At 67.7% G+C, this 22,902-nt stretch overlaps 2 protein-coding genes across 11 annotated transcripts in view; both read left to right on the forward strand.

The window, feature by feature from the left end:
* RABL6 (RAB, member RAS oncogene family like 6) overlaps window positions 1-15,276 on the forward strand; it is a 20,580-nt gene extending 5,304 nt beyond the window's left edge. Inside the window, exons 2-15 of one of the 3 annotated variants that reach the window (XM_082696302.1) lie at window positions 793-927; window positions 2,526-2,573; window positions 4,539-4,591; window positions 5,490-5,581; window positions 7,697-7,837; window positions 8,240-8,345; window positions 9,644-9,747; window positions 11,400-11,701; window positions 11,917-12,067; window positions 12,916-13,131; window positions 13,204-13,441; window positions 13,758-13,947; window positions 14,483-14,541; window positions 14,628-15,276. In XM_082696302.1, coding sequence (XP_082552428.1) covers window positions 793-927; window positions 2,526-2,573; window positions 4,539-4,591; window positions 5,490-5,581; window positions 7,697-7,837; window positions 8,240-8,345; window positions 9,644-9,747; window positions 11,400-11,701; window positions 11,917-12,067; window positions 12,916-13,131; window positions 13,204-13,441; window positions 13,758-13,947; window positions 14,483-14,541; window positions 14,628-14,813 — 2,021 coding nt within the window. In that variant the 3' untranslated portion in view covers window positions 14,814-15,276. Of the gene's footprint in view, window positions 1-792; window positions 928-2,525; window positions 2,574-4,538; window positions 4,596-5,489; window positions 5,582-7,696; window positions 7,838-8,239; window positions 8,346-9,643; window positions 9,748-11,399; window positions 11,702-11,916; window positions 12,068-12,915; window positions 13,442-13,757; window positions 13,948-14,482; window positions 14,542-14,627 lie in introns of those variants that run through there. The other 2 variants (XM_082696301.1, XM_082696303.1) reach the window with 2 other exon arrangements.
* Window positions 15,277-16,594: 1,318 nt separating this feature from the next.
* On the forward strand, window positions 16,595-21,866 carry AJM1 (apical junction component 1 homolog). Of its 8 annotated transcripts, none has more exons than XM_082696296.1 (4): window positions 16,596-16,856; window positions 17,098-17,357; window positions 18,480-18,635; window positions 18,711-21,866. In XM_082696296.1, the coding sequence occupies exon 4, from the start codon at window positions 18,770-18,772 to the stop codon at window positions 21,677-21,679; it is 2,910 nt and encodes a 969-aa protein (XP_082552422.1). In that variant the 5' UTR covers window positions 16,596-16,856; window positions 17,098-17,357; window positions 18,480-18,635; window positions 18,711-18,769; the 3' UTR covers window positions 21,680-21,866. The 8 variants fall into 8 exon arrangements, with proteins under 8 accessions (XP_082552426.1, XP_082552422.1, XP_082552420.1 ...); XM_082696294.1 differs by having other exon boundaries at window positions 17,183-17,357; window positions 18,477-18,635; XM_082696293.1 differs by having other exon boundaries at window positions 17,183-17,357.
* The last annotated feature ends 1,036 nt before the right edge of the window (window positions 21,867-22,902 follow it).

The raw sequence follows: 22,902 nt of genomic DNA on the forward strand, positions 1-22,902 counted from the left end.
ACCTGAGCCGAAGGCAGGGGCTTTAACCCACTGAGCCACCCAGGCGCCCCTGCTCTTCGTCTTTCTAGAACAAACCGGACCATGGCACTCTTACACTAAATGCCATGCCATCTCGGAGCTGGCAGGACGACCGCACCCCTGCACGGTGCTGCGGGACTGGGCCCCCGCCTGCCCAGCGTCCACGCACTCAGGTGTGGTCACCACCGGGTGTGTGCACCCAGCTCCCAGGCCACTGCATAAATGTGTGCAGCAAGTAAAACCGAATTCTCCTTTGTGCCCTAACCCCGCCTGTGTGGCCTTGAAAATGGTGGCGCTCTGCAGAACTGTGCTAAAAATACCAGGGCTGTGCGAAAGTAGGTTAGAAGCGAGCTACGGAAATCTAGGGAGCCGCCCAAGGAGAAGGTCGGCCGCCCCCAGCCCTTCCAGCAGCCTGACCCTGGCCCCGGGAGTCCGGAGTTCACAGGACATCCGGCTCCAGGGGAGACCACTTTCCTGCAGGTGCAAAGTCTGAGTGGGCTGTGGCTCCGTCACCCCACAGCCTGGGGGAGATGCTTCGGGGCCCCCCTCTGCAGAGCAGAGAGGGAGAGCCGAGGCCCGGGCTGGGGGCCGCGACCCCTTGGGTGTCTCCCAGCCGCTCAGCCCTAGTGCCCTGCTCTTCCCTGCTCGCAGGCCACGCTCTGTGCAAAAGCGAGCGTGTGTGGCGTAAGCAAGCGTGTGTGGCGTGCGGCTCCCTTGCCGGAGTTCGAGTTCTCTGCGGGTCTGATTTGCTTCCCTGCTCTGTCCTGTCCTCAGTGAAGATCGTGATCCGCGGGGACAGGAACACGGGCAAGACCGCGCTGTGGCACCGGCTTCAGGGCAAGCACTTTGTGGAGGAGTACATCCCCACGCAGGAGATCCAGGTCACCAGCATCCACTGGAGCTACAAAAGTGAGGGCCGGCTGCGGGCGGTTGGTGGGGGGCGGGCACGGTGCCCCTCGCGTGGGGTGGGGTGGGGGGTGGTTCTCATGGAGCCTCCCGCGGTCTGGCTCCTTGGAGACCCTGCCCCGGTATCCCCAGCTGCGGTGTCACCTGGGACACCCTGTGGACGTGAGGGAGCCTCCTCAAACTCAGAGGCACTATGATGGGGGCACTCGCTAGAGCTTCTCCTGGGTTGCCCTGAAACCACCACCGCCCCAGGGGCAGACAAGGTGGCGAGGAAGGGTCCTCCACGGCCGGAGCTGTGGCAAAGGCCCCCTCTCAATTCTAGAGACCACCGAAGGGCACAGAGTTCAGGTTTAACACGGGAGACATCTGGGGGAGTCATAGGCTGGTGCTCCCTGCTGCCACCAGCCCTGGCCCACACGTGCTCCACCAGCAGGAGGGACCCCTCAGCCCCTTCGAGCCGCAGGCTTTCCCTCTACACGATTGCCTGATGGACAAAACGTGCCGTGTCCTGCAGCCCCACGCAGCGGACAGTTGCTTTGCATGTTCAGAAACCATGAAAGTAAAAGTCCTTTGAGCCATTTCAAACATCCTTTTTACTGACAAAAAGATGTAGTTGTAACAGGACACACGGGCCTGTAGAAGTTGTGACTCCCACTGAGTGACGGCCCAGCCCCATCCCAGGACAGCTGCACGGGCCAGCACCACCCCAGCTCACCAGAGGGGGGCTGGCGGAGCCTTAGGGCAGCTCCCCTGGCACCCTTCCCAGTTGGGATAGTGGCAGCGTGCTTTTGTACCCTCAGCTTGGGGACAGGTGCATGGTGGGCCTCCACCTGCCCCTCAGAACCATGGGGATGGAGGGGTGAGCCCACTGTCCTCGTACTGGGGCCTGTCGCCAGGAGCTGTGGCACATGCCCTGGGCCCAGGTGGGCTGTTCACAGGGTCTGCTCCCTGGGTCCCGGCACCTGTCCCAGGCAGAGAACCGCCCAGCAGGGTCTAAGAGTCTCCTCCCGTTCAGAGTGAGCAGAGCGGGAGAAGACAGGTGGTTCTGGGAAAGCCGGCGGTGAGCCGTCCTGACGGCCTGCGAGAGCGCCCGCCCCCCAGGCTTCGGTGGAAGCTCAGTGCCGGCAGCCGGCCGCAGAGGGCTGACCTCCTGCGGACAGAGTTGAGGCTGGGCACTGGACACAGTCAGGCCCATGGAGGCCTGTCCCCGCACCCGGAGCCTGCTCCCCAGGCGCCCCTGCAGAGGTGACCTCAGCTGTTGCACCCGGCTGGGGGTGAGCCCCAGAAACACCTACTGGACACGGGGAGACTGCCAGCCGCAGACAGGCCAGGGCTGTCCAGTGCAGCCTGAGGAGAAGCCTAACACAGGGCGGCACCTCGTTGCCTTCCGGGGAGGCAGGCCGCGGCTGCGAAGGCCGCACGCGGCAGCGGGTGTCCTTGGCCAAGGTGCTGAGGGAGGAGCCTGAGGTCTCCTGGCGGGGGACCCACGCTGGAAGAGTGGGACCACACAGCAACACCTAGGTGGCCCCTAAGAGCCCAGGCGGGACCAGAAGGCCAAAGGTCACGTTGGACACTAATCTTCATGTCTCTCCCTATTTTAGCCACTGACGATATCGTGAAGGTTGAAGTCTGGGACGTAGTTGACAAAGGTAAATCCTGGGCGCATCATGAGTCCTTTTCCCCGATGCTTTATTCCTCTGTGAGCAGAAGCCTTCCTTGCTGCCACCCCCCGAGTGTGGCCACTTTGTTGGCGCGTGTCCTGGTGTCTCCAGCACGCAGGTCTCTGCGTTCCCATCACACTGGCTGTGGACGCCGAGTTGTGCGACCAGAAGGGCCGCTCGCCAGAGCAGCGGGGCTGTCAGAGCCCTGGGCCTGGGAGCCGCGCCCTCCTGTGTCCGGGCCGGCGGGGGCCGGACGCTCAGCGAGCCGTCGGGACCGCAGCCTCTGCCGCTCAGAAGCGTGTTCCACCCTCGGAGGCAGCACACAGCAGAGGGGCGCGGACCCGGCACAGCTGGGGGCTGCCCCCCTGCCCCCCACCGCCCAGAGCCGAGGACCAGCTTGTTGGCTTCCGAAGCCACCCCCACCCCCGGGGGCCGCGTGCCCCTCGGACTCCTGCGCTCAGGCTTCGGAGTCTCCGCTCCCACAGGGAAGCCCTGGGCCTCTGGGCCCGGCCCCTGTGCGCCTGGTGGTGAGGGGCACGCGGCCCCCTTCGGCCCTTCCTACCCCCTTCACTCTCGGGCCTTGAGCCCGTGTTCCCCCTCAGTGTGCTGTGCGGCCCCCTGTGCTGCTGAGCGTGCTCTGACCTCCGACCTCTGACCTGGGAGGCTTGCTGTCACTGCGTGTCCTCCAGTGAGAAGGACGGTGGTTGCTGGTGCAGAATGTGCCCACCCCCTGCCCTCCCCGGGTTCTCGGGAGGTGGGTTTAGGTTCCCAGGACCGGTGGAGCTGCTGCCGCCGGGACGCCTTCAGCCCGTGGGGGCCTATGGGGGCCTCGTGCTCCAGACCTGGGCCCGCAGCACTCTGCGGCCTGGTTACTGCTGTGGTTTGAGGGGAAGCCTCCGTGCCCAGGGGGCCCCCCTCCTGGAGCACTGCCCGCCCCCTTCCCAGCCTCCGCTCCATCAGTTGGGGTGGGATACAGGTTTCCAGGGTGGAGTCTATACCTGGGGGACAGGGCCCCTTCCGATGAGCGTGTGCCGTCGTCACTGCTGGGAAGTGTCCTGCACTACACCGGAGATGGACGCATGCCACGTGTGGGGACGGCAGGGGCTGGGATCGCTTGGCCTGGCAGCGCACAGTGTCCAGTTGGTGGCAGCTGAGGCTGAGGTCCTGGTGGGCAGCAGGCAAGGGGGCACGAGGCGAGGCCCGGAGAGTCGTGAGAACCTGCCTGTGGAGGCGCACCCCAAAAAGAGAGAGCCCTGGGGAGCAGCCTCGCATTGCCCGGGCAGCGGTAGCCCCGAGATGGTGGGTGGCCCTGGAGGCCCTGTGGCCCTGGAGCAGGCGTCCTCCTGGGGGCTGCTGACCTGGGACAGCCCCAGAGGGCTGAGAGGGTCAGAAACAAACGCAGTTATTGGGGGGAAGGGAGGGCTTTCTTACTTTGCCCAGGCCGTTCCTCTGACTGAGGGACCCTGGGATTCCCAAGGTGACAGACTGTCCTTCCTCCCCGCTTGGAAATACCTCAGAGCCCAGGGGCAGGGAGCACGGGCTGGGAGCCCTTTATCCTCCGGAGCTGCTAGAGCTGCCCAGGGCCTCAGCCCAGCCCAGGGAGCCCCTGTGGCCCCACAGGCAGCACCTGGGAGACTGGGCTGGGCTAGCCTGTGCCAGCGAGGGAAGGAAGTGCCACGTTTGAATCAGGGCTGGCTCGCTGAGCACCCCGTTGAGCCCTGCTGGGCACCTTCCGGCTTAGGCCGAGCTGTTGGAACCCGTCAGGGCCTCTCTCCGGGGGTCTCGGTGGGGCTGTGGCCCCTTCCTCCACCAGCAGTGTTGCTCCAGCACCAGCTATGTGGCCGGGTCACCCCGTTAGACAGGTGTGGTGCCTGCTGGAGCCGGGAGCAGGACAGTGAACTGTTCCCCCTGGGGCTGCGGTTCCCCCGTAACTGTCGTCTGTCTTCTAACAAGGGAAGTCCAGGAGGCGAGGGGATGGCTTGAAGGTGGAGAACGACCCCCAGGAGGTGGGTAAGCTGTGTCCCCTGCCCCCGTGGGGCCCCCCGTTCCAGGAGAGGGTTGGGACCGCCCCGGGACTCTAGTTGGACCAGCTGGCCCCACTGCTCCTGGGGGCCCTGTGTTGCCCACAGGTGTATTTTGGGGTGGCTGGGCTTGCCTGAGCTGTTAGCGGGGACACCTGCCAGGCCCCGTAATGAGTTTCACCTGAGAGGGATTTAGGTGCACGGGCCCAGGTCTGCAGCCCCAGGCACACGGGCATGAGTGTGGCCTGAAAGAGCCCTGCCGGCAGCCGCCAGCCCAACACAAGTCTGAGGCAGATGAGCACCCCTTCCATTCCAGGGGAGCTTTCCCATGGTCTTCCGAGGACCCTGCTCTCTGGGTCCTCCTGCCCGTAGACCGTCTCGGGGTGGTGGGCAGCCTCCTTGCTCCCCTTTAGGGCAGGAAAGTTGGGTGACTGCCTGACCCAGGTCTGTCTGGCCCTTTCTGGGACACCGTGCTGCTGCCACCACACTGCAGCCGCACCTGTCTGTGTGCTCTAGAAGGTTCTCTGCCCGTGTCTTCCCCCGGTCTGGATGGGCTTGTTGCAGTGTGGTGGTGGCTGCTCCAGCGCTCTTGTCCCTCTGAGTGCTAGAAGGCTCCTGAGGCTCACAAGGAGGCTGCTGGAGAAAGCCCCAGGTCAGGGGCGGAGTTGCTGCGGCCTCGAGCCTGGGCTCTTGACTGCTGCAGACCCTGCTAGGCTCAGGTTTCTGACCCCGACTCTCCACGATCTCCTTTATGTAATTTTTGCCAAAATGAAAATAGCCATCACCTTTCGGACTGTGCTTTTCAGCCTTCCCGGGGGTAGGGCTCAGAGCTGTGGCAGCCTGCCCCGAGCACCATCTCATGCCGGTCGTGTCCCGCCCCTAGGCAGAGTCTGAGATGGCCCTGGACGCCGAGTTCCTGGATGTGTACAAGAACTGTCACGGCGTGGTCATGATGTTCGACATCACCAAGCAGTGGTAAGGGGGCGTGGCTGGAAATAGCCCTCGAGGCCCATAGTGACGTGCCACCTAGAGGGCCGTCCCCGCTGTCCAGCAGGTTGGAGTGACCCCAGCATCAGTGCCCGTGCCGGATAATTCCAGGCTATCCGTGGACATCGTGCACACCAGCAGCTTGGCCGCATGGAAGCCGTGCCTGGCCGTCTCCGGGCATGTCCATGAGCACAGAGGGGGAGCGTGTGGAGGGCGGGCTGGGCTGGGACAGCACAGGGGCGGGGGGTGGGGTGCGGGGTGCGCACCTTCCACGGCCCCATAGCCGTTCCTGAAAGTACCACGCAACATTTGGCAAAATCAAGTGGCCGTTTGTTTGGGGTTCCCTAAGACATCCCTGACATTTTTTTACTGAGGCGACACAGAGCTAAGATCCCAGCAAAAGACTACAGAGCAAGCTGCAAGGGCGAATGAAGGGGTGGCCCAGGGCCAGCTCCCACGGGGCCCTCCTCGTGGAGTCACATGGGCAGCATGACCCACGTGAAGTGCCTTCTCCTAGGGCAGATGGGGCCGCTCGATTCCCCAGGCTTGCCTGGCGCCAGCGCTCCCGCCTCCCAGAAGCAAGGCAGGGGAGCCGCTCCTACAGGGTGGGGCGGGGGCACTGTGGGCAGAGAGCACCAGGAGCCCCGGCCCAACGGCCACCCAGGGCCAGCTTCCCTGCAGGCCTGTCCAGGAACAGTCGGGCCTCCCTGTGGACACTCTGGGGGCGCCACCGGAGCAGGTGTCTTACAGAATGCGGAGGAGGAACGGACAGCAGCCTTTGTGGAAACGGCCTATGGGGCCTTCATCCCATTGTCACTGATTTTAAATGTTTATGATTCTTGCGTGTGTAGTCCACGTTCCCCATTGCACACGCGGTCCTGCCGTCAGACGCGCTACGTCGCTGGTGGGATCCAGCCAGGTTTTCCCCGGGATGCTCCGTGTTCCCACCTTGGTCTTCAGAGCTCCGGGGTCTTACTGCCGGCTGTGTGGAATCTGCTCACGCACGGGGACCCGACAGGGCCTCCCACCAGCCATCCTGGCGCGAAGGGACGCACGCCTGGCTGCCTCCCGTTGTGGGGCGCCCGGTAGCTCGTGCAGGAGAGGCCCCGGGGTGGCGGCAGGCGGCGCGTCGGAAATGTGCAGGGCGGGGTGGGGCAGTCCTGGTGGCGAGAGGGACCGTGCTTGTGCGAGAGGCAGCCAGGTGTCTCTCCTGGGTACACCAGTGTCCCTTCCACCAGGGGACTGGAAGTGGCTTTTCCTGCATGCTAGTGGCCTTGCAGTTTCGGGCAGGCCCTCGGCATCATGGAAGCCCTGCAACCTTTGCCGACAGGCAGGAGGCTGGCACAGGGGTGCCCGCTGGGAGACACGCGGGGGCTGCAGGGAGGAGCAGCAGGCGCCAGTCTGGAGAAGCGAGGGCAGACTGGGGTCCCCGCGCTCAGATGCTGGACCAGGGGAGCTTGGAGGCCAGGGACTGTGGCCAGCAGCACACTCCATGCAGGTGGCGTCCTCTGTCTATGCTGTGGCTGAGGAGAACAGCTCCAGTGACCCCCCCCAACTGACCCCCCTTCATGGGTCAGCTGGCATTCACAGGGGACAGTACGGGCCAAAACAAGGCCTGAGCTGCTGGGCCCTGTGGGGCAGAAGAAATAGTAGAGACAGGGCCGGAGGGCTGACACCCCTGGCCCCTTGTTAACACTCCCAGGGGGGGCGTGTGAGCCAGAAACAGTCCAGCTTGCTGCCTGGGTGTGCGAGTCTGCGGTTCCTGCTGCAGCCTCCGGGGCGGAGGCACGGCACTCCCTCGCACACCATCTGGGAGCCCGGGCCTGGAGAGCAAGGCTGTGACTCAGCAAAAGCGCCCCTCGGAGAGCCCCGCGGGCTGCAGCTGTGTTCCACAGGGAGGATGCAAAGACCGCTTGCCTCAGGGACCCCCGCAGGAAGGGAACTGGGAGAAAACTGCAGAAGCAAGGCCTGTTCTGGAAGCTGTGGGCACTCGGCCCTCGTGCCCTGGGCACCCCGGGTCCTGGGCTCTGGACATGTGACACAGTGGGGTGTGAGTCTTGAGGTTGACACTAAGGAGGTCTCTCCTTGCCTGTGCCTCCTAAGGACCTTCAACTACATCCTGCGGGAGCTTCCCAAGGTGCCAACCCACGTGCCAGTGTGTGTACTGGGGAACTATCGTGACATGGGCGAGCACCGAGTCATCCTGCCTGATGACGTGCGGGACTTTATCGACAACCTGGACAGGTGGGTGGGGCAGCCCTGCCGGGGACGCACCCCTGCCTGCCCAGCCCCAGTGGCCCCCGCAGTGAGGGTCCAGCAGGAGGACCTGGGACCAAGGACAGCAGAACCAGGTGTTGGCAGCTGGCTCCCTGGCACCCGGCAGGCCTGCGGGGGCAGGGGGTACCAGGGGTTGGGCTGGTGCAGTGAGGCCCCTGCCTCTGCACAAGTCCAGGCTGGGTGTCACCTGCTGGGCCCTCGGGTGTGGGCCCTGGGGCCGCGGGGGTGCTGGCTTTAGCCTGTGGCGGGGGGAGGTTCGAGCATCAGGAGCAGCCTGGTCCAGGTGTGGCCCTTGGCGTGGAGGGACTGCGCCCCGCTGCCCACCACTAGCCACTTCCACCTCAAGCCACATGTTCCTTTTGCAAACAGGCCTCCAGGCTCCTCGTACTTCCGCTACGCCGAGTCCTCCATGAAGAACAGCTTCGGCCTAAAGTATCTGCACAAATTCTTTAATATCCCGTTTCTGCAGCTGCAGGTGAGCATCGGGCGGGGCGGGCAGCACAGGGTTCTCCGGGCCCCTCTGGTGCTGGCAGCCCCTGGATGGCCCGCTCCGTCCGCACCCCTCTGCCAGGCCAGCCGGAGACCCAGGGGTCCTTCAGATGCCTCTTTCGGGCCATTTCTGACCAACAAGGCAGGAACCGGAGGCCTAGCCGTGTGGGTGACTCGGGCCGCACTGACTCCTGCTGTCACGCCCTTGTGCCCGTGGTCTTCCCTGTAGGAGCATCCTGGCTTCCTGTGGTGTGTGGCTGCCGGGGGAGCTCGCCCAGTTGCCCCCTCCGGCTGCGCAGGCGCAGAGCCCGGCGACCACGCCCACTCTGGGGAGTGATTCTAGGTGTACAGAGGCAGAGAGGTGGTGCAGGGGGCCTCTGGGCCCCTCGCTCCGCTTCCCCTGGTGGCAGTCTCGGGTTTCCCGGCGCTGCTCTCTGGACCACGGAGGCAGGGTTGCCCTCCCGTGTCCCTCGCAGGCCTGGCCCCACCTCACGTGGAGCGTTGGGCGGAGCCTGCTCTGGGCTGGGGGAGCGCCTGAGGGAGCCCCACCCAGGGTTTGTCCGACGTGAGACCAGGTCTTGGGCTTTCAGGGGCCAAACCACAGAAGTGGCCGCCTTTCTCATCACATCGGAACATGGGCATGCGACATCGTGGCGTTGTGTGCGTGGCCCCTCTGTGGCCCGGTCGCCGCCACTCCTCCAGCTGAGTAGGCCTGCTGGGGAGCATGGTGGTCTTCCTGCCCCGTCTTTTTCTCTCTGGAGGGCAATGGGTGCCCTGCAGACAGGGTGCTTGGTGGTGGTTTTAGCTGGAAGGCAGACTGGTGGTGGCGGCGGCCGCTGCACCCCGCTCTTGCCCTGGGGACCCTGCGTGTTGCACGCGTCCCTCTCACCGATCCCCGGAGCTCCCCGTCCACGCACAACACGTACCCAGATCCGAGGGAAACGCCCTGAGCTTCACGCACCCGGCAGTCAGCACCCATGTCACCAGAGGAAGCAGAGCGGCTCCTGGGTCACAGCTGTGGCTGATGCCCGTGGAAAGACGTGTGCCGGAGCTCGGAGTGTGCAGGGACATGGCAGAAGCCTGGTGTTTGGCCGTCAGAGCCAGACGGGCTTCTGGGAGCACCATGTGTGGACGGCACCGCCTCTCTGGGCATTGCTCACAGCATTGGCCCTGCCCTCGGAGCCACACTGAGCCGTGGGAGTGGCCCGCTAGCTGCTGGCTCATCCATCGAGGGCTGACCAAGTGGGGACACAGGCTGAAGGGGGTCTCTGCTTCATCCTCTAGCGAGAGACACTGCTCCGGCAGCTGGAGACGAACCAGCTGGACGTGGACGCCACGCTGGAGGAGCTGTCGGTGCAGCAGGAGACGGAGGATCAGAACTACGACATGTGCGTGCACCCCGCGGCGGCCCTCGCGCCCTCCCTGCCCGTGGGCTCTGCGGGAGGGCCAGCCTCCCTCTGGACGCCTGGAGCTCAGGCCTCGCCAGCCAGCAGTGCCGAGCGCCTCCCTCCTGGGCGGACATGACAGCCTGAGTGGATCGTGTCGCTCCGAGAAACTGGAGTCATTTCCATCCGGGGGTGGCGGTGGGGGCAGGGAGCGCAGGAAGGGGGGCGGCGGCGCTCACGGTCGGCAGGGCGCGTCCTGGTCCGCAACAGGCAGCTGCTCTCGTGTGAGGGGCCCCTCCTGGTACTCCCTGGGGCCCACTGAGCACCTTGGGGCCTTTTCAAATTGACCTGACCAGATCCCAGGGGCTCCAAGCTGATGGGCGTGCCTGAGGCCCAGCCAGGCATCGGTGCACCAGAGGTGGTCACTCTGCCAGTGCTGCTGACCCGGGACAAGTGTCAGCCCGAGGCTCTGCTGAGACTGGCTGGCCTCGTGTTTCCTGACTCAGGCTGCCATGGTTGGGAGGTCAATTTGCCCAATTATAGAGTAGGTCCTCAGAGAGCTCCTTGACCTTGGGAGAGGCTGGTGGTGCTGAAGAGTGGGGGGGTAGGGATGGAACCTTCCAGTCCTTGGTAGTGGAGGGAGGTTGGTTCCTGGCCACGCCAGTGCACTGCCAACCACAGCTGTGTGGGTGACGAGCAGGCCTCAGACCAGCCCTGCTGCCGCCCACTCCAGGGGCTCTGGTGGCCACCCCCACGGCTCCTGGGAGAGGCTCTTGCTGTGTCAGGAGGGGGTGACCCTGAACTGCCTCTCAACCCTGGTGCTTCCGTTCTGTTTAGTTCCCACAGAAAGCACCTGAGTGCCACCACCGCCCACGCTCATGTCCTGGGCACGCGGGCTCCCCCGGCATGTGTTGGTCCTAGACCTAGCCAGAGTGGTTCTGGGGGAATTTAGGCTGCGTGGCTGGTCCCAGGGTGAGCCCCACGCTGGGGGTGGGCAGCTGCCTTGCTGTAGAGCTCCTCCTGGGGTTGACTGGCTGAGCCAGAGCTCGGGAACCCAGCACTGCCCACCCAGCGTGTTGCCCCCAGGGGAGACGGTGGCTGGAGCCTGCCCTCCGCGTGCGCCCCACAGCCAACCCCGAGGCCAGAGGAAGGCAGCCCCTTGGGGGGCTTGACATGGCTGCCTCCGTGAGCTCCCTCCTGTGAGCACACGGGAGCAGCCAAAGACCTGGGCCAGGGCCGGGCTCCGCCCTCAGCCTGCCGGTCCTTCTCACTCCGGCACGGAGTCCTAACTTGGAGGTGCGCAGCGTGGCTGGCCCCCTCCTTTGTCGGTCCCCAGGGAGCCTGGGTGGCGAACGGGGCCCCTGTTAGTTCTACACCTTCTGTCGGAGAGCCCGGCCCACGGACAGTGGGTCTTGTCGCCGAGGCCCTCAGCATGGCAGGTCCTGTGCCTGCTGATGGACGGAGCGCCCCGGGGGTGGGGGTGGGGCCAAGCCTGCCTATTGGCACTCACCAGTCCCTTCCCTGGTGGGACCCTCTGCTTGACGCTTGGGCGTGCGGGCCGATGAGCCCGAGGGCCAGGACACGGCCACCCTCATCTCCGAGGAGGAGACTTCAGGGAAGGCGGACTGCTCACTGCCTGCTCTGTGTCCCCCTAGCTTCCTCGAGATGATGGAGGCGCGCAGCCGTGGCCACGCGTCCCCGTTGGGAGCCAATGGACAGAGCCCATCCTCAGGCTCCCAGTCTCCAGTGGTGCCTCCCAGCGCCGTGTCCACAGGGAGCTCCAGCCCCAGCACGCCCCAGCCAGCCCCGCAGCTGCCCCTCCACACCCCCTCAGCCTGCCCCTGCCCCCCTCCCACAGAGGCCCCCCTGCCCCCCGCAGCCCCTGCCCCGCGGCGCGGCATCATCTCCAGGCTGTTCGGGACCTCACCAGCGGCTGAAGCAGCCCCTTCGCCCCCAGGTGAGCCCCAGGAGCAGCTCCTGGGAAGGGGGTTATGGGTGGCCCAAGCAGTGGAGTGCCCTGTCTCACTGGTCCCTTGAGCTTGTAAACCGCGACGGGGCCCACCTCCCTCCTCCCGGGCAGACACCCCACAGCCCAGTCCCATGGGTACCACCTGGATGGGCCCGGCGGGGGTGGGCGCTGGACACGTGGGAAGCGGCCTCTCTCCTCCCCAGAGCCAGCCCCTGCTGCAGAGGCCCCGGCCAAAGTCCAGAATGTGGAGGATTTCATTCCTGAAGAAAGCCTTGACCGAAGCTTCCTGGATGACACAGGCCCCCAGGGGGACGAGAAGAAAGTCGGAGCCAAGGTCCTGCCAGACAGTGACAGGTAAGAGCAGAGGCCAGGTGGGTCCCCAGTCTTCCCCACACCCCCAGCCCTGGGTGAGCCGAGGGGGCGGGCCCCCCCAGATCGGCAGCAAAAGGCTCCCTGAAGCCTCTGCCCAGGGGACGCTGGGAGAGCGAGGCTGGCCCGACCCCACGTGTCGGTCCCATGACTCACTGGTAGCACCTTCTTGGGCTGAAAGCATATGAGAGCATGGGCACTGGCAGAAGCCTGGGGGCCTCCCCGTGACGTCGGGCAGACGGGGCGGTTCAGGCTGGGCCTCCCGCCTCCACTGCGGAGCTGGTGAGGGGTGAGGATCACCAGCTCCCGGGCCTCCCCATGTGCTCCCCAACGCCCTGCAGAAGCCAGGTCAGACCTGCTCGTCCCCGCATCCCTGGGTCCCTTCAGAAACGCCCAGCAGCGGAACGGAGCCCAGCCCCAGGTTCCTCCCGCAGTACGAGAAACATCCCCAGCCCATCCACACCCACGCCCTGCACCCCACTATCAGGGGGGACGGCACCCCCTTCCCACATCAACAGCAAGCCCCCCCGTGGCTTCCTGCTGTTCTTCTCCTGGGCCCCCACCTCACACCCCCTGCCCCCCTCGCTGGCCTGTCCCACTGACCAGTGGGCTCCTTTGCAGAGGGGCCCCCAAGACCTAGACCGCCCTTGCAGGAGGCCCCCATTGTGCCCCCACAATGTTGAGTGCCAAGGGTAGGGCTGCCCCTCGGTCAGTGCCCACGCTGGGCCCAGGACATCTGGTGTCTGTGGTGCCAGGGGTCTGGAGCGCAGGGTGGGCAGCAGGCTCTCTGTACCTCCCGGTGACCTCTGACCACCCTGCCCCCTGCCCCGCAGCGATGGGGAGGCCTCAGGCGGGAACCCGCTGGTGGCAGGTTTCCAGGACGATGTGGATGTTGAAGATAAGCCACCCAGCAGGCCGCTGCTGCCCACAGGCCCCGTCCCCAAGGACAACATCGCTTCTTCCAGTGAGGAGGAAGCACAGGAGGTGGCAGGGCCCCCCAAGGCCGCTGCCCCGGCCCCCCAGAAGCACCCTGAGCCAGAGACCAGACGGTATGTGGATGGGATCCGACCGGGGGACGGGGGCACAGTCAGGAGCCCCCTGACCTCTTCCTTGTCCCCAAGGCCCTCCACAAAGGCCGCGAGGCTACACAGGGGTGCGGCTCCCAGGGCGGCGGAGTCCCGCCGACCGGGTGTTCCCAAGTCCCCTGCCGAGGGCCCCGCTGGAGGGCGTGAGCAGGGGAAGGATGAGCAGGCGGCTTCTTCAGAGAGTGACCCCGAGGGGCCCATCGCCGCCCAGATGCTGTCCTTCGTCATGGACGACCCTGACTTCGAGAGCGACTCGGACCCTCAGCGGAGAGCGGTGAGGAGGGGATGGGCCACCCGCTCGGCCTGCAGGCCCTGGGGACGGTCTTGGGTGGGAACCGCAGGAAGGAGAAAGTGCCCAGCGACATCTTCCTGGGGCAGGCGTCGCCGATCAGCGTGTGACACCAGGCAGGTGCTACAGCATCCTGGCCGTCACAGTGGACCCTGCTGGCTACCCTGACCCCAGGTTGGGTGTCCAGAGCTCTCAAGGTGGCTGTCACCTGCCTGAGCGATGCAGGGACCTTCCAATGGGTGCCACGCTGGAGGGCGCTGGGGAGGGCACTGGCTGCCCAACCTGGCTGCTCCTTCTCCAGGACGAGTTCCCAGTGCGAGAGGACCTCTCTGACGGGTCGGACGAGGATGCCGGTCCCGCCCTGCCGCCCCTGCCGCCCCTGCCGCCCCTGCCGCCCCAGCCGCCCGTGTCTTCCTTCAGACTGAAGAATGACTCAGACCTCTTTGGGTTGGGACCGGTGGAAGCAGGCCGCAAGGAGCTCAGCGATGAAGGTAGTCTGGGGGCTGGGGGGTGTGGGTCACGGGGTGCGAGCCGGGACCATGCTGGAAGGACGGGCGGCAGGGGGCGCCTGGCCCAGTATCTGCACAGGTGGCATTTGGTGGCCTGGCAGCAGGGCTGCGAGCCGGACGGACTTGGAGTCCTGCCACCCCAGGGAGGAGGTTCATGGTCCGCGGGCCCGTGGAGCACTCGCGGCGCTGTGTCGCCCCAGGCAGCTGCACGGGCCCCTGTCCCCTTCCCCGCCCTCTCTCCTGAGCCCCTTGAACCCAGCCGAGGCTGACCAGCTGGGTCACATGAGACGTGTCCCAGGGGTTCCTTGTCCCCAGAGCGGAGAGGGAAGGACCTCCCGGCTCGTGCTAGGGTGAGGTGTATCTGCCTGGCATCGGGTGCGGGCGCTGGTCCCTCCGGGTCGCTGCAGCGTCGCCGCGGTGCGCCTTCCTGCCACCGTACGCCAGTGACAAGGACGGGCCACGCTGCCCACTGGCCAGCCGGGGAGTCACAGGCCCATGCTGTGTTTTCTCTCTGCAGATAAGGAGGGCAGGCCTCCCACAAAAGAAAAGAAAAAGAAAAAGAAGAAAAGCAAAGAGGTAGGCACCCTGCCTCCCGCCTCCCACATGCCGGCTGGGGGTGTGGGGCCCTGGTGCCCCCACGACCTGAGGTGCCCCCTTCCCAGGAGGAAGAGAAGGCCGCGAGGAAGAGGAGCAAGCGTAAGAGCAGGGACAAGGAGGAGGGCCGGCAGGAGCGGCGGCGGCGGCCCCGGGCCCCGGAGAGGACGGCCGTGGACGAGCTGGAGGCCTTCCTGGGGGGCGCAGCCTCAGGCGGCCACCTCCGCGGAGGCGGGGACTACGAGGAGCTGTAGGCCTAGCACCGCCGACCGACTGCTGGGGTGCCCCGGAGGGCGACAGGCCCACTCCACGCTGGCGGGGGGGTGCTGTGGGGTTGGGGCCCGCCGTGCAGGGAGGGGGCCTGTGGGCGGGGCTCTGCGGGCAGCTGGCCCCCAGCGCTTCTCAGGGATGGGACTGAGGCCCAGGAGGCCGCACGGCTGTTTACTGGCGGGCTCCTGCTTGCCCCCAGCCCGCGCACTCGCTCTCCCAGCCCCCCCCCCGCCCCAGGTGGGCTCCGCTTCCTGCCCCTTCTGGCATGGGGGGCAGACGCCAGGCAGCACTGGCACCTTCCCCGCGGTTGGCTCTCCCCCGGGGGCCCAGGGGCCAGCTCTGCACCTGCGCTGGGCTTGCTGCCGACCAGGCCGGGGGGTCCTCACAGTTTCTCTCGTTCTCCTCCAACGCTCCACTCCGACCATAAAGCTCTCCTGTTTTACTGTGTGTCTGTGTTGCTTCTCCCTGTCCACGGCTCCTGTCCACGGCTCCTGCCCCCGCCCCATCTGTCTCAGGTCTCCCCGGGTGGGTGGATGGGAAGGTCCCGGGTTCCCTGCCTCCCCCCGAGGGGCAGCTGTCCCCGGACAGGAGGCCCAGGGAGGGCGTCCACAGAGGCCTTCCCAGCAGGCTCAGCCCCAGGTGTGCCTTGCCTCGTGCAGGCCGGCTGACCGAGCCGTGGCCTGGCGCACCTGTCCCAGCCCCCCTCGGCCAGGGCTGGGCAGCGGTGCCCAGGAACTCCTGTGGACTCCTGGCCCTCCTAGGGCAAGTGTGGCTCCGCTCTACTGTCTACCCTACCGGCCTCTGGCAGGCGCTGCCCTGTTCCAGCCACCCTGCCCGTTGCCTTCAGCCCAGCGTCCTCTTGAGGCCCGGCCGGCGCCCAGCCCCCACCTGCCACCCCCACAGTTGCCAGGAGAACCATGCACTCGGGGGGCGGGGGGGGCCAAAGCCAGGCCTCCCTGCTCAGTCCGGAGAGCCTCCCCTTCCCCAGCCCCTGGGCCTCGGCCAGACAGTTCTGTACCCTGCAGGATGCAGGACAGCAGTCCCAGCTGAAGGCCAGGCACCCAGAGGACCCCTTGGAGACATTAGCCCCCAGCCTAGGACATCTGCCTGTCGGAGGCTGCTCACCATGGGGGGGGTTCAGGCCGACGGGAGGTGAACCTGCCCAGGGCCCTGAATCTAAAGGACCCACAACAGGGCAGGTTCTGCCCATAGGAGCCAAGGGCATCCGTGACTCCAACCTCTGCCAAGTCAGACTGTGTCCCGGCTCAGCATCGTGTCGGGGAGGGGTTGGGCGGCTAGACGTGGATGTCACCCTGTGGTTCGGAAGTGGGCCACGTGCAGACCTGTGCAGGGTGGTGACAGCCCTCCACTCACCCAGACACTGGCCCCCAGGGAGCCCAGGAGTGTACCCTTGTCCCGGAGAGTCTGAGCATGCTGGACACTGGAGGCCGCGGGCCACGCTCCGCCGTGCCCATCTGGCCGCAGGTACCTGCCAGTTTGGCGCCTCCGGCTCAGCAAAGCAGAGGCCAGCGGGGCTGGGAGCGGCCCATCTGCTCCTGCAAGGGCTTGGCGGAGGCGTGAATTCCGGGAGCTGTCAGCGGCCCCAGCCAGAGCCTGGGTCTCCTCCAGGCCCTGCTCCAAGGCCACCATCGAGCCACCAGCTGCCCAGGTCGGGGTGGGGGGTGGGTATACGGCTGGAGGGCAGGGCTAGCAGGGCGCTCCTGGGTGCAGCCACCCCGGTTGGACCCGAGGTCTGCACCTTGGACGTGAGGGAGAGCGAGTCACCTGGCACTCCGCACCGCCACACAGCTGCTGGGCCCCACGGGTCCCAGGCCCACCGTACGGCCCCTTTAAGTGCAGCCCCGCCGGCCACCAGCGGGGGCAGCACTGAGCGGCCGGCGGCCTCCGCGCCGCTGCCTCGAAGCTTCTGCCGGTGCCGGGGACGCCGCGGAGCGGAGCCGGGAAGGCGGAGCGGGCGCAGGCCTGCGTAGCCCACCGGGCGCGCGCGGCGGGGAAGCAGCGCCCAGGTAAGGGGTCGCCGGCCGCTGCCCCACGGGCGCTATCACGGGGCGGGGGGCAACCGCAAGGCTGGGGGCCCGCCCCGGAGCTACACCAGCGGGTCCCCACGCGAGGCGGTCAGAGCGGGGGCAGGGCTGTGCTGTGCGGCGGGGAGGGCCGCGGGAGGGGCTCGTTGGGCCTGGGACCCCCGCAAGGGCCGACCGGCCCCATGACCAAGGGGAGGGGCGTCACCCTCCTCACCCCCCGCAGCAGCAGAGCTGGGCTGTCACTTCCCTGGGGCGGAGCGTCATGCCCTGTCATCAGACCCCCAATCCAGGCCTGGCTCTGAGCTTAGGATGGAAAGGGGTGAGAAGGGGACAGTCCTGTGGACAGGGACGGAACAGGGGAGGGCGCAGGGCTAGGATGGGACAGACACCGACGCCCCGTGGCCCGGACCCAGAAGAGCAGACCTGCGGGCAGAAAGCCCCTGGGACACAGAGGGTCGACCTGGCGGCCAGAGATCCTGCCAGGTGAGCACCCAGCCCCCTGCTTGCCCTCGCTCAGCCTGGGGCACGCTTGCCCGTTTGTGTGAGGAAGGGGCCGCCAGCATCGCCAGAGACCTGACCCAACCGGTCCAGCCCCCCGGGGGGGGGGGGCAGCAGCTGGGCCGGTGGCCCAAGCATGAACATTAGCCCAGTGCATAGGGTGGACCCTAGCCCAGCCCCCACTGCGGGGGTAGAGGGACCTCAGGTTGCCATGGAGCCTTCCTGAGCCGCTGTGGAGAGGGCCCTCTCCCGAGAAGCAGTGAACAAGGAGGGGGGCTTTACCCGCCCACCACCCTGCCTCCCCGGCTTGCGGGCTGGCCTGGTGCGCCGCTCAGGGGAAGAGGGGCGGCCATGAGCTCGTGGCTCACGTCCCCACGTGGTCCTGCAGCCGGTTCCTGGCTTCCCAGCTGCAGGGCACAGGCTGCAAAGCTGCGGGGGTTGGGGGGGTACTCTCCAGTCCTTGTCGTGACAACCCCAACAAGCTTGGTGGGTTTCAACCACCCCAAGATACTGCGGATCAGACAAGGTTTCTGCAAAGGAATGGGGGCTTTCAGGCCCAGGTACGCCCTCTGTGGGACATTATCCCGGCCTGGGCACACACAGAGGGTTCAAAGTGGGGCAGGTCAGAACCTGCTGGGCCCACATAAGTGCCCACTGGGGCCTCACGCCTGGGGTTTGGCTCAGGCGACCATTCCCAGTGCAGCAGCCACTGCGGAACTGGAAGAGGGACTCCATGGCCCACCTGGCCAGCCAGTGAGTAGGGAGCCTCAGCAACTTTGTGCAGAGCCAATGAAGTCTGGGGTCCCGGGAGTCCCCCTCGCCTGCCCCATCAGAGGGCCTGCTCTGTGCTGGGCACTAGGAGGGGCTTCAGTCACCAGGGTCTTGTGAAGCCAGCTCCTCCGAAGAAATCTGTAAATAAGGCTTCACATGAGCAGTCATTCCAGCTGGGACCCCTCCCTCCTTCCTGCCCCAGGAGGATGCTCTCTACCCCAACCTGCCCAAGGGTCACTACTGGGAGCAGAGGGACCATCCAGGGATATGGGGGCAGGAGCTTGGGGACCGCAGCAACAGCATGGCCTTTCTGGCTGACTGGCTCCATCCCAGCAGAAAGTGGCCCCGAAGGGAGGGCCCAGGGGCAAGCGGCAGGACCTGAGTGGCTGGACACCTGGGTTCCTGCAGGTGCTCCTGACGCCGGCATGGAGCAAGAGCCTGCCGCCTCAGCCAAGGCCGGCAGCCAGGACTGCTGCGTCCACTGCACCCCAGGTAAGTGGGGCCGTTGCAGGGGTGTCACCTGGCCTGGGTTGCAGAGGGGCCACCCTGACCCGCATCTCCCACCAGGGCTAAAGTCCCCCAAGGCAGAGTAAGCGGCAACCGCCAGCCTGGGGACCTCTTTTAAGATGACCCGCACGGACCCGCCGGACCTGTTGGTGTCGACCGTGTACCAGGACATCAAGGTGGCGGCCCCCGGGCCCGCGTCGCGGCACTCGCCATGTGAGCGCCCGCCTACTGCGCCCGCGCCTTTCAACAAGCGCCACTGCCGCAGCTTTGACTTCCTGGAGGCGCTGGACGGGGCGCCCATGGAGGCCCGCACAGAGCCGCCGCCCCCAGAGCCTGCGGCGCCGCGCACCCGGCCCCGCGACGGCGAGTCCCGGCGCCGCGCCCGCTCCAAGAGTGCGCCCCGCGCGCCCCCGGGCCTGGCGCCCGCGCCCGCCTCGCCGCCGGTGCTGCCGCGCCGAGGCCGGGAAGCCCAGCGGACCGCGCGGGCAGAGGTATCGCCGCACAGGGAGCCTGCGTACCCCGCGCTGCGCGCGCTCGCCAACGAGCTGCACCCCATCAAGCTGCAGCCGCAACGGGGCGGCCCCGGCCGCATGGCGCCCCTCTGCGCCACCACCAGCCGCTGCGCGCCCCCGGAGCCGCCCGCCGGGCCCGCGCCCCATGTCCGCTGCCGCCTGGACATCAAGCCTGACGACGCGGTGTTGCAGCACACCGCCCGGGGCTCTCGGTCCTGCGGGCCCGCGGAGACCACGCCCTGGGCACGCGTCGCCCCCCAGTTCCACGGCCTCACCGTGCCCGGGCCTCGCCACATGGGGCTCTCGCGCACGCCCACCCCCAGCGACACGTACTGCGCGGACCCCCGGGCGCTGTACTGTGACGGTCCGCTGCCTGGGCCCCGGGACTACACGGAGCGCCGAAGCCTGCCCTTCGCCACGCCGCCGGGCCCCACCCAATTCTTCTACACCGAGGAACCCGAGGGCCACCCTGGCGGGTTTCCTGCCAGCCCCGGGCCGCCGTTGGACAGCTACTACGTCAGGCCCTTCCCGTCCGAGGAGCCCCCTGTGCCCAGTCCGAGGCGCAGCGGGGGCTACTATGCGGGGGAAGTGCGCGCCTTCCCGGTCCAGGAACCGCCCTCCCGTTCCTACTATGCGGAGGCGGCGCGAGTCTACGGCGGCCCCCGCTATGCTCCCGAGGAGGCCCGGGCTCACCCCCCTCTCCGCCCCTTTTACACAGAGGACTTCGGACGGTACCGCGACCGCGACGCCCTGGCCCGGACTTACCCCCACCCACGCAACAGCGCCGCCTGGGGTGACTGGGGCCTGCGGCCTTACCGCACCCTGCAGGTCGTGCCTCCCCAGGACTCCGGCGCGCTGCTGGCCTCTTGGCACGGCGGCACCGGCACCAGCCCGCCCCGGCTGGTGACCGACAGCCGCCACTACTCTCGCTCCTGGGACAACATCCTGGCGCCCGGGCCGCGCAGGGAGGACCCCCTGGGCCGCGGCCGCAGCTATGAGAACCTGCTGGGGCGCGAGGCTCGGGAGCCGCGGGGCACATCCCCCGAAGGCCGGCGTCCGCCCGTCGTGGTGAACCTATCCACCTCGCCCAGACGCTATGCCGCGCTGTCCCTGTCGGAGACGTCACTGTCAGAGAAGGGCCGAGCGGGCGAGGGCCTGGGCCGCAACTGGTACGTGACGCCGGAGATCACCATCACCGACAACGACCTGCGCGCCGCCGAGCGTCCGACTGCCAGGGGCTGGGAGCTGCCTGGGGGGCGGCCGCGGCGGTCCCCGCCTGCCGCCCCGGAAGGTCCCACGGGTGGCCGCCAGCGCAGCCTCGAGCAGCTGGACGAGCTCATCACCGACCTGGTCATCGACTCTCGGCCCCCCGCCGGCCCGGCCCCCGACCCCGCGGCTGACGGCCTGGGCCGCCACCTGCGCCGCCTGCTGGACTCTCGGCCCGCCGGCCCCGGGGCGCCCGCGCTGGCGCCGCGCTCACCTCCCGCGTCGGCCGGCAGCGCCGAGGAGCCCGCGGGCCAGGGGCAGGCGGCCGACGCGTCCCCGGAGCCCAGCGCCGACGAGGACGACCTGATGACGTGCTCCAACGCGCGCTGCCGGCGCACGGAGACCATGTTCAACGCCTGCCTCTACTTCAAGTCGTGCCACAGCTGCTACACCTACTACTGCTCGCGCCTGTGCCGCCGCGAGGACTGGGACGCGCACAAGGCGCGCTGCGTGTACGGCCGCGTGGGCAGCGTGTGCCGCCACGTGCTGCAGTTCTGCCGGGACAGCGGCCCGGTGCACCGCGCCTTCTCGCGCATCGCGCGCGTCGGCTTCCTGTCGCGCGGCCGCGGCGTGCTCTTCCTGGGCTTCCCGAGCCCGGGCTCCGCAGACAACTTCCTGCGCTTCGGCCTCGAGGGGCTGCTGCTGTCGCCCACCTACCTGTCCCTGCGCGAGCTGGCCACGCACGCGGCGCCCCTGGGCAGCTATGCGCGCGAGCTGGCGGCCGCCGGGCGCCTCTACGAGCCGGCCGAGTGCTTCCTGCTCAGTGTGTCGGTGGCCGTGGGCCCCGGCGCCGCGCCCCCCGGCGCCTCCGGCCGGCCCGCGCCCGCGCCGCGCAGCCCTGGGCCCACGGTGCGCAAGTTCGCCAAGGTGGCGCTGGCCGCCGGCAGCCCCGCGCGTCCGCCCCCGGCCCGGGGTCGCGAGCCCGACATGGAGACGCTGATCCTGACTCCGCCGCCCGGCACCGCCGGCCTGGACCAAGAGGGCGAAGCAGGCCGGCGCGCGCGCGAGGTGGCCTTCATCCACATCCAACGCGAGCTGCGGCTGCGCGGCGTCTTCCTGCGCCACGAGTTCCCGCGCGTCTACGAGCAGCTCTGCGAGTTCGTCGAGGCCAACCGGCGCTTCACGCCCACCACCATCTACCCCACGGACCGGCGCACCGGCCGCCCCTTCATGTGCATGATCATGGCCGCCTCCGAGCCACGCGCGCTGGACTGGGTGGCCAGCGCCAACCTGCTGGACGACATCATGTGAGCTTCGGGGTCGCGCCCGGGCTCCGCCCAGCCCGCTCAGGGCCCGCCCCCTCCGACCCCGCCCAGTCCACGTGGGGCCCACCCCCGAGCGGCGCCCCGTCTACTCAGACACCGACCGCCCGGTCCACCCCAAGCCCACCCCGAGCCCCGCGCAGTCCACCGAGGGCCTGTCCCCGAGCCCCGCTGCCTACTCAGACCCCGCCCAGCCCACCGGGAGCCCCGCCCAGCCCCTCAGGCCGAGCGGAGCTCCCCTCCAGTCTTCCACCTGTTCGCCACAAGCTCCGCCCAGACCCCCTCCCTTTGGAGGTCACAGGCCCCGCCTTGCCCTCCCCCTCCCCCAGCTAGCCCTGGGGCCTCCCCGGAGGCCGGTCCTCGGCCCCTTGGTGCTCCCCGCTGGGAGGCGGGGTGGGCCTGAGGGCCGCCCGGCCCTGCCTTCAAGAAGACGGGTCACTACTGCAGACCCCACCGCAGAGATCCGGTCAGCCCATTCCCTGACGCCCACGATGCCTCCCGGGAACCTCCCCAGGCCGGGTAGATCAGAGCCTAATCCCGTCCTTTTACGTGCCTCTACCCGTTTCCTGTGGTTTGGGGTCTCCCCCTGCTCGGAGGCCGGTCCTCTCTGGAGGACACCCTGACTAGTCCCGGTGTGTTCGTGTCGCGAGCAGAAAAGGCTAGTGGGGGCCCTGCACGGCCCGTTCCCGCTGGCTCAAGCCCGGGCTAGAGAGACCACAGCGGGACCCCGAGCGCGCACCTTGGCGGCGCTGCCCGCCCTCCGGCCGCCCTGTCGTGGGCCCTCGCAGGAGAGTTTGGGACAAGCAGCAATGGAGGGGTACCCGGAGGTCTTCAGGCGTGGCGCAGGACACCAAGACAGAGGAGGGGACCCCCCGGGAGGGGGAAAGAGGACGTGGGTGCGGACGCCGGCAGGATCCAGCCCGGAGCTGAGTCCTGGCAGGGCGTGAGTCAGGCTGTCTGTCTGCCCAACACGGACAGGAGGCTCCTGGCTGGGTGCCGGGGCAGAGTGGGAGGGCGGGAGAAGACGCGCAGGGTGGATGAGCGGGAGGGACCGCGGAGGCGGACCAGAAGGGGCTCCGAGCCGCCAACGTAGGGAGGACAAAAAAGATTGGACGTTCCCCGTTCGGAGCGGGCGCCGGACCGAGCTAGTTGACCAGGGCGGAGTCCACCGGAGGGATGGGGGTGTGACTACACGGACGCCTCGCCCGATGC

This window comes from Mustela nivalis (genome assembly GCF_964662115.1).
Source record: "Mustela nivalis genome assembly, chromosome: 13".
Lineage (NCBI taxonomy): Eukaryota > Metazoa > Chordata > Mammalia > Carnivora > Mustelidae > Mustela > Mustela nivalis.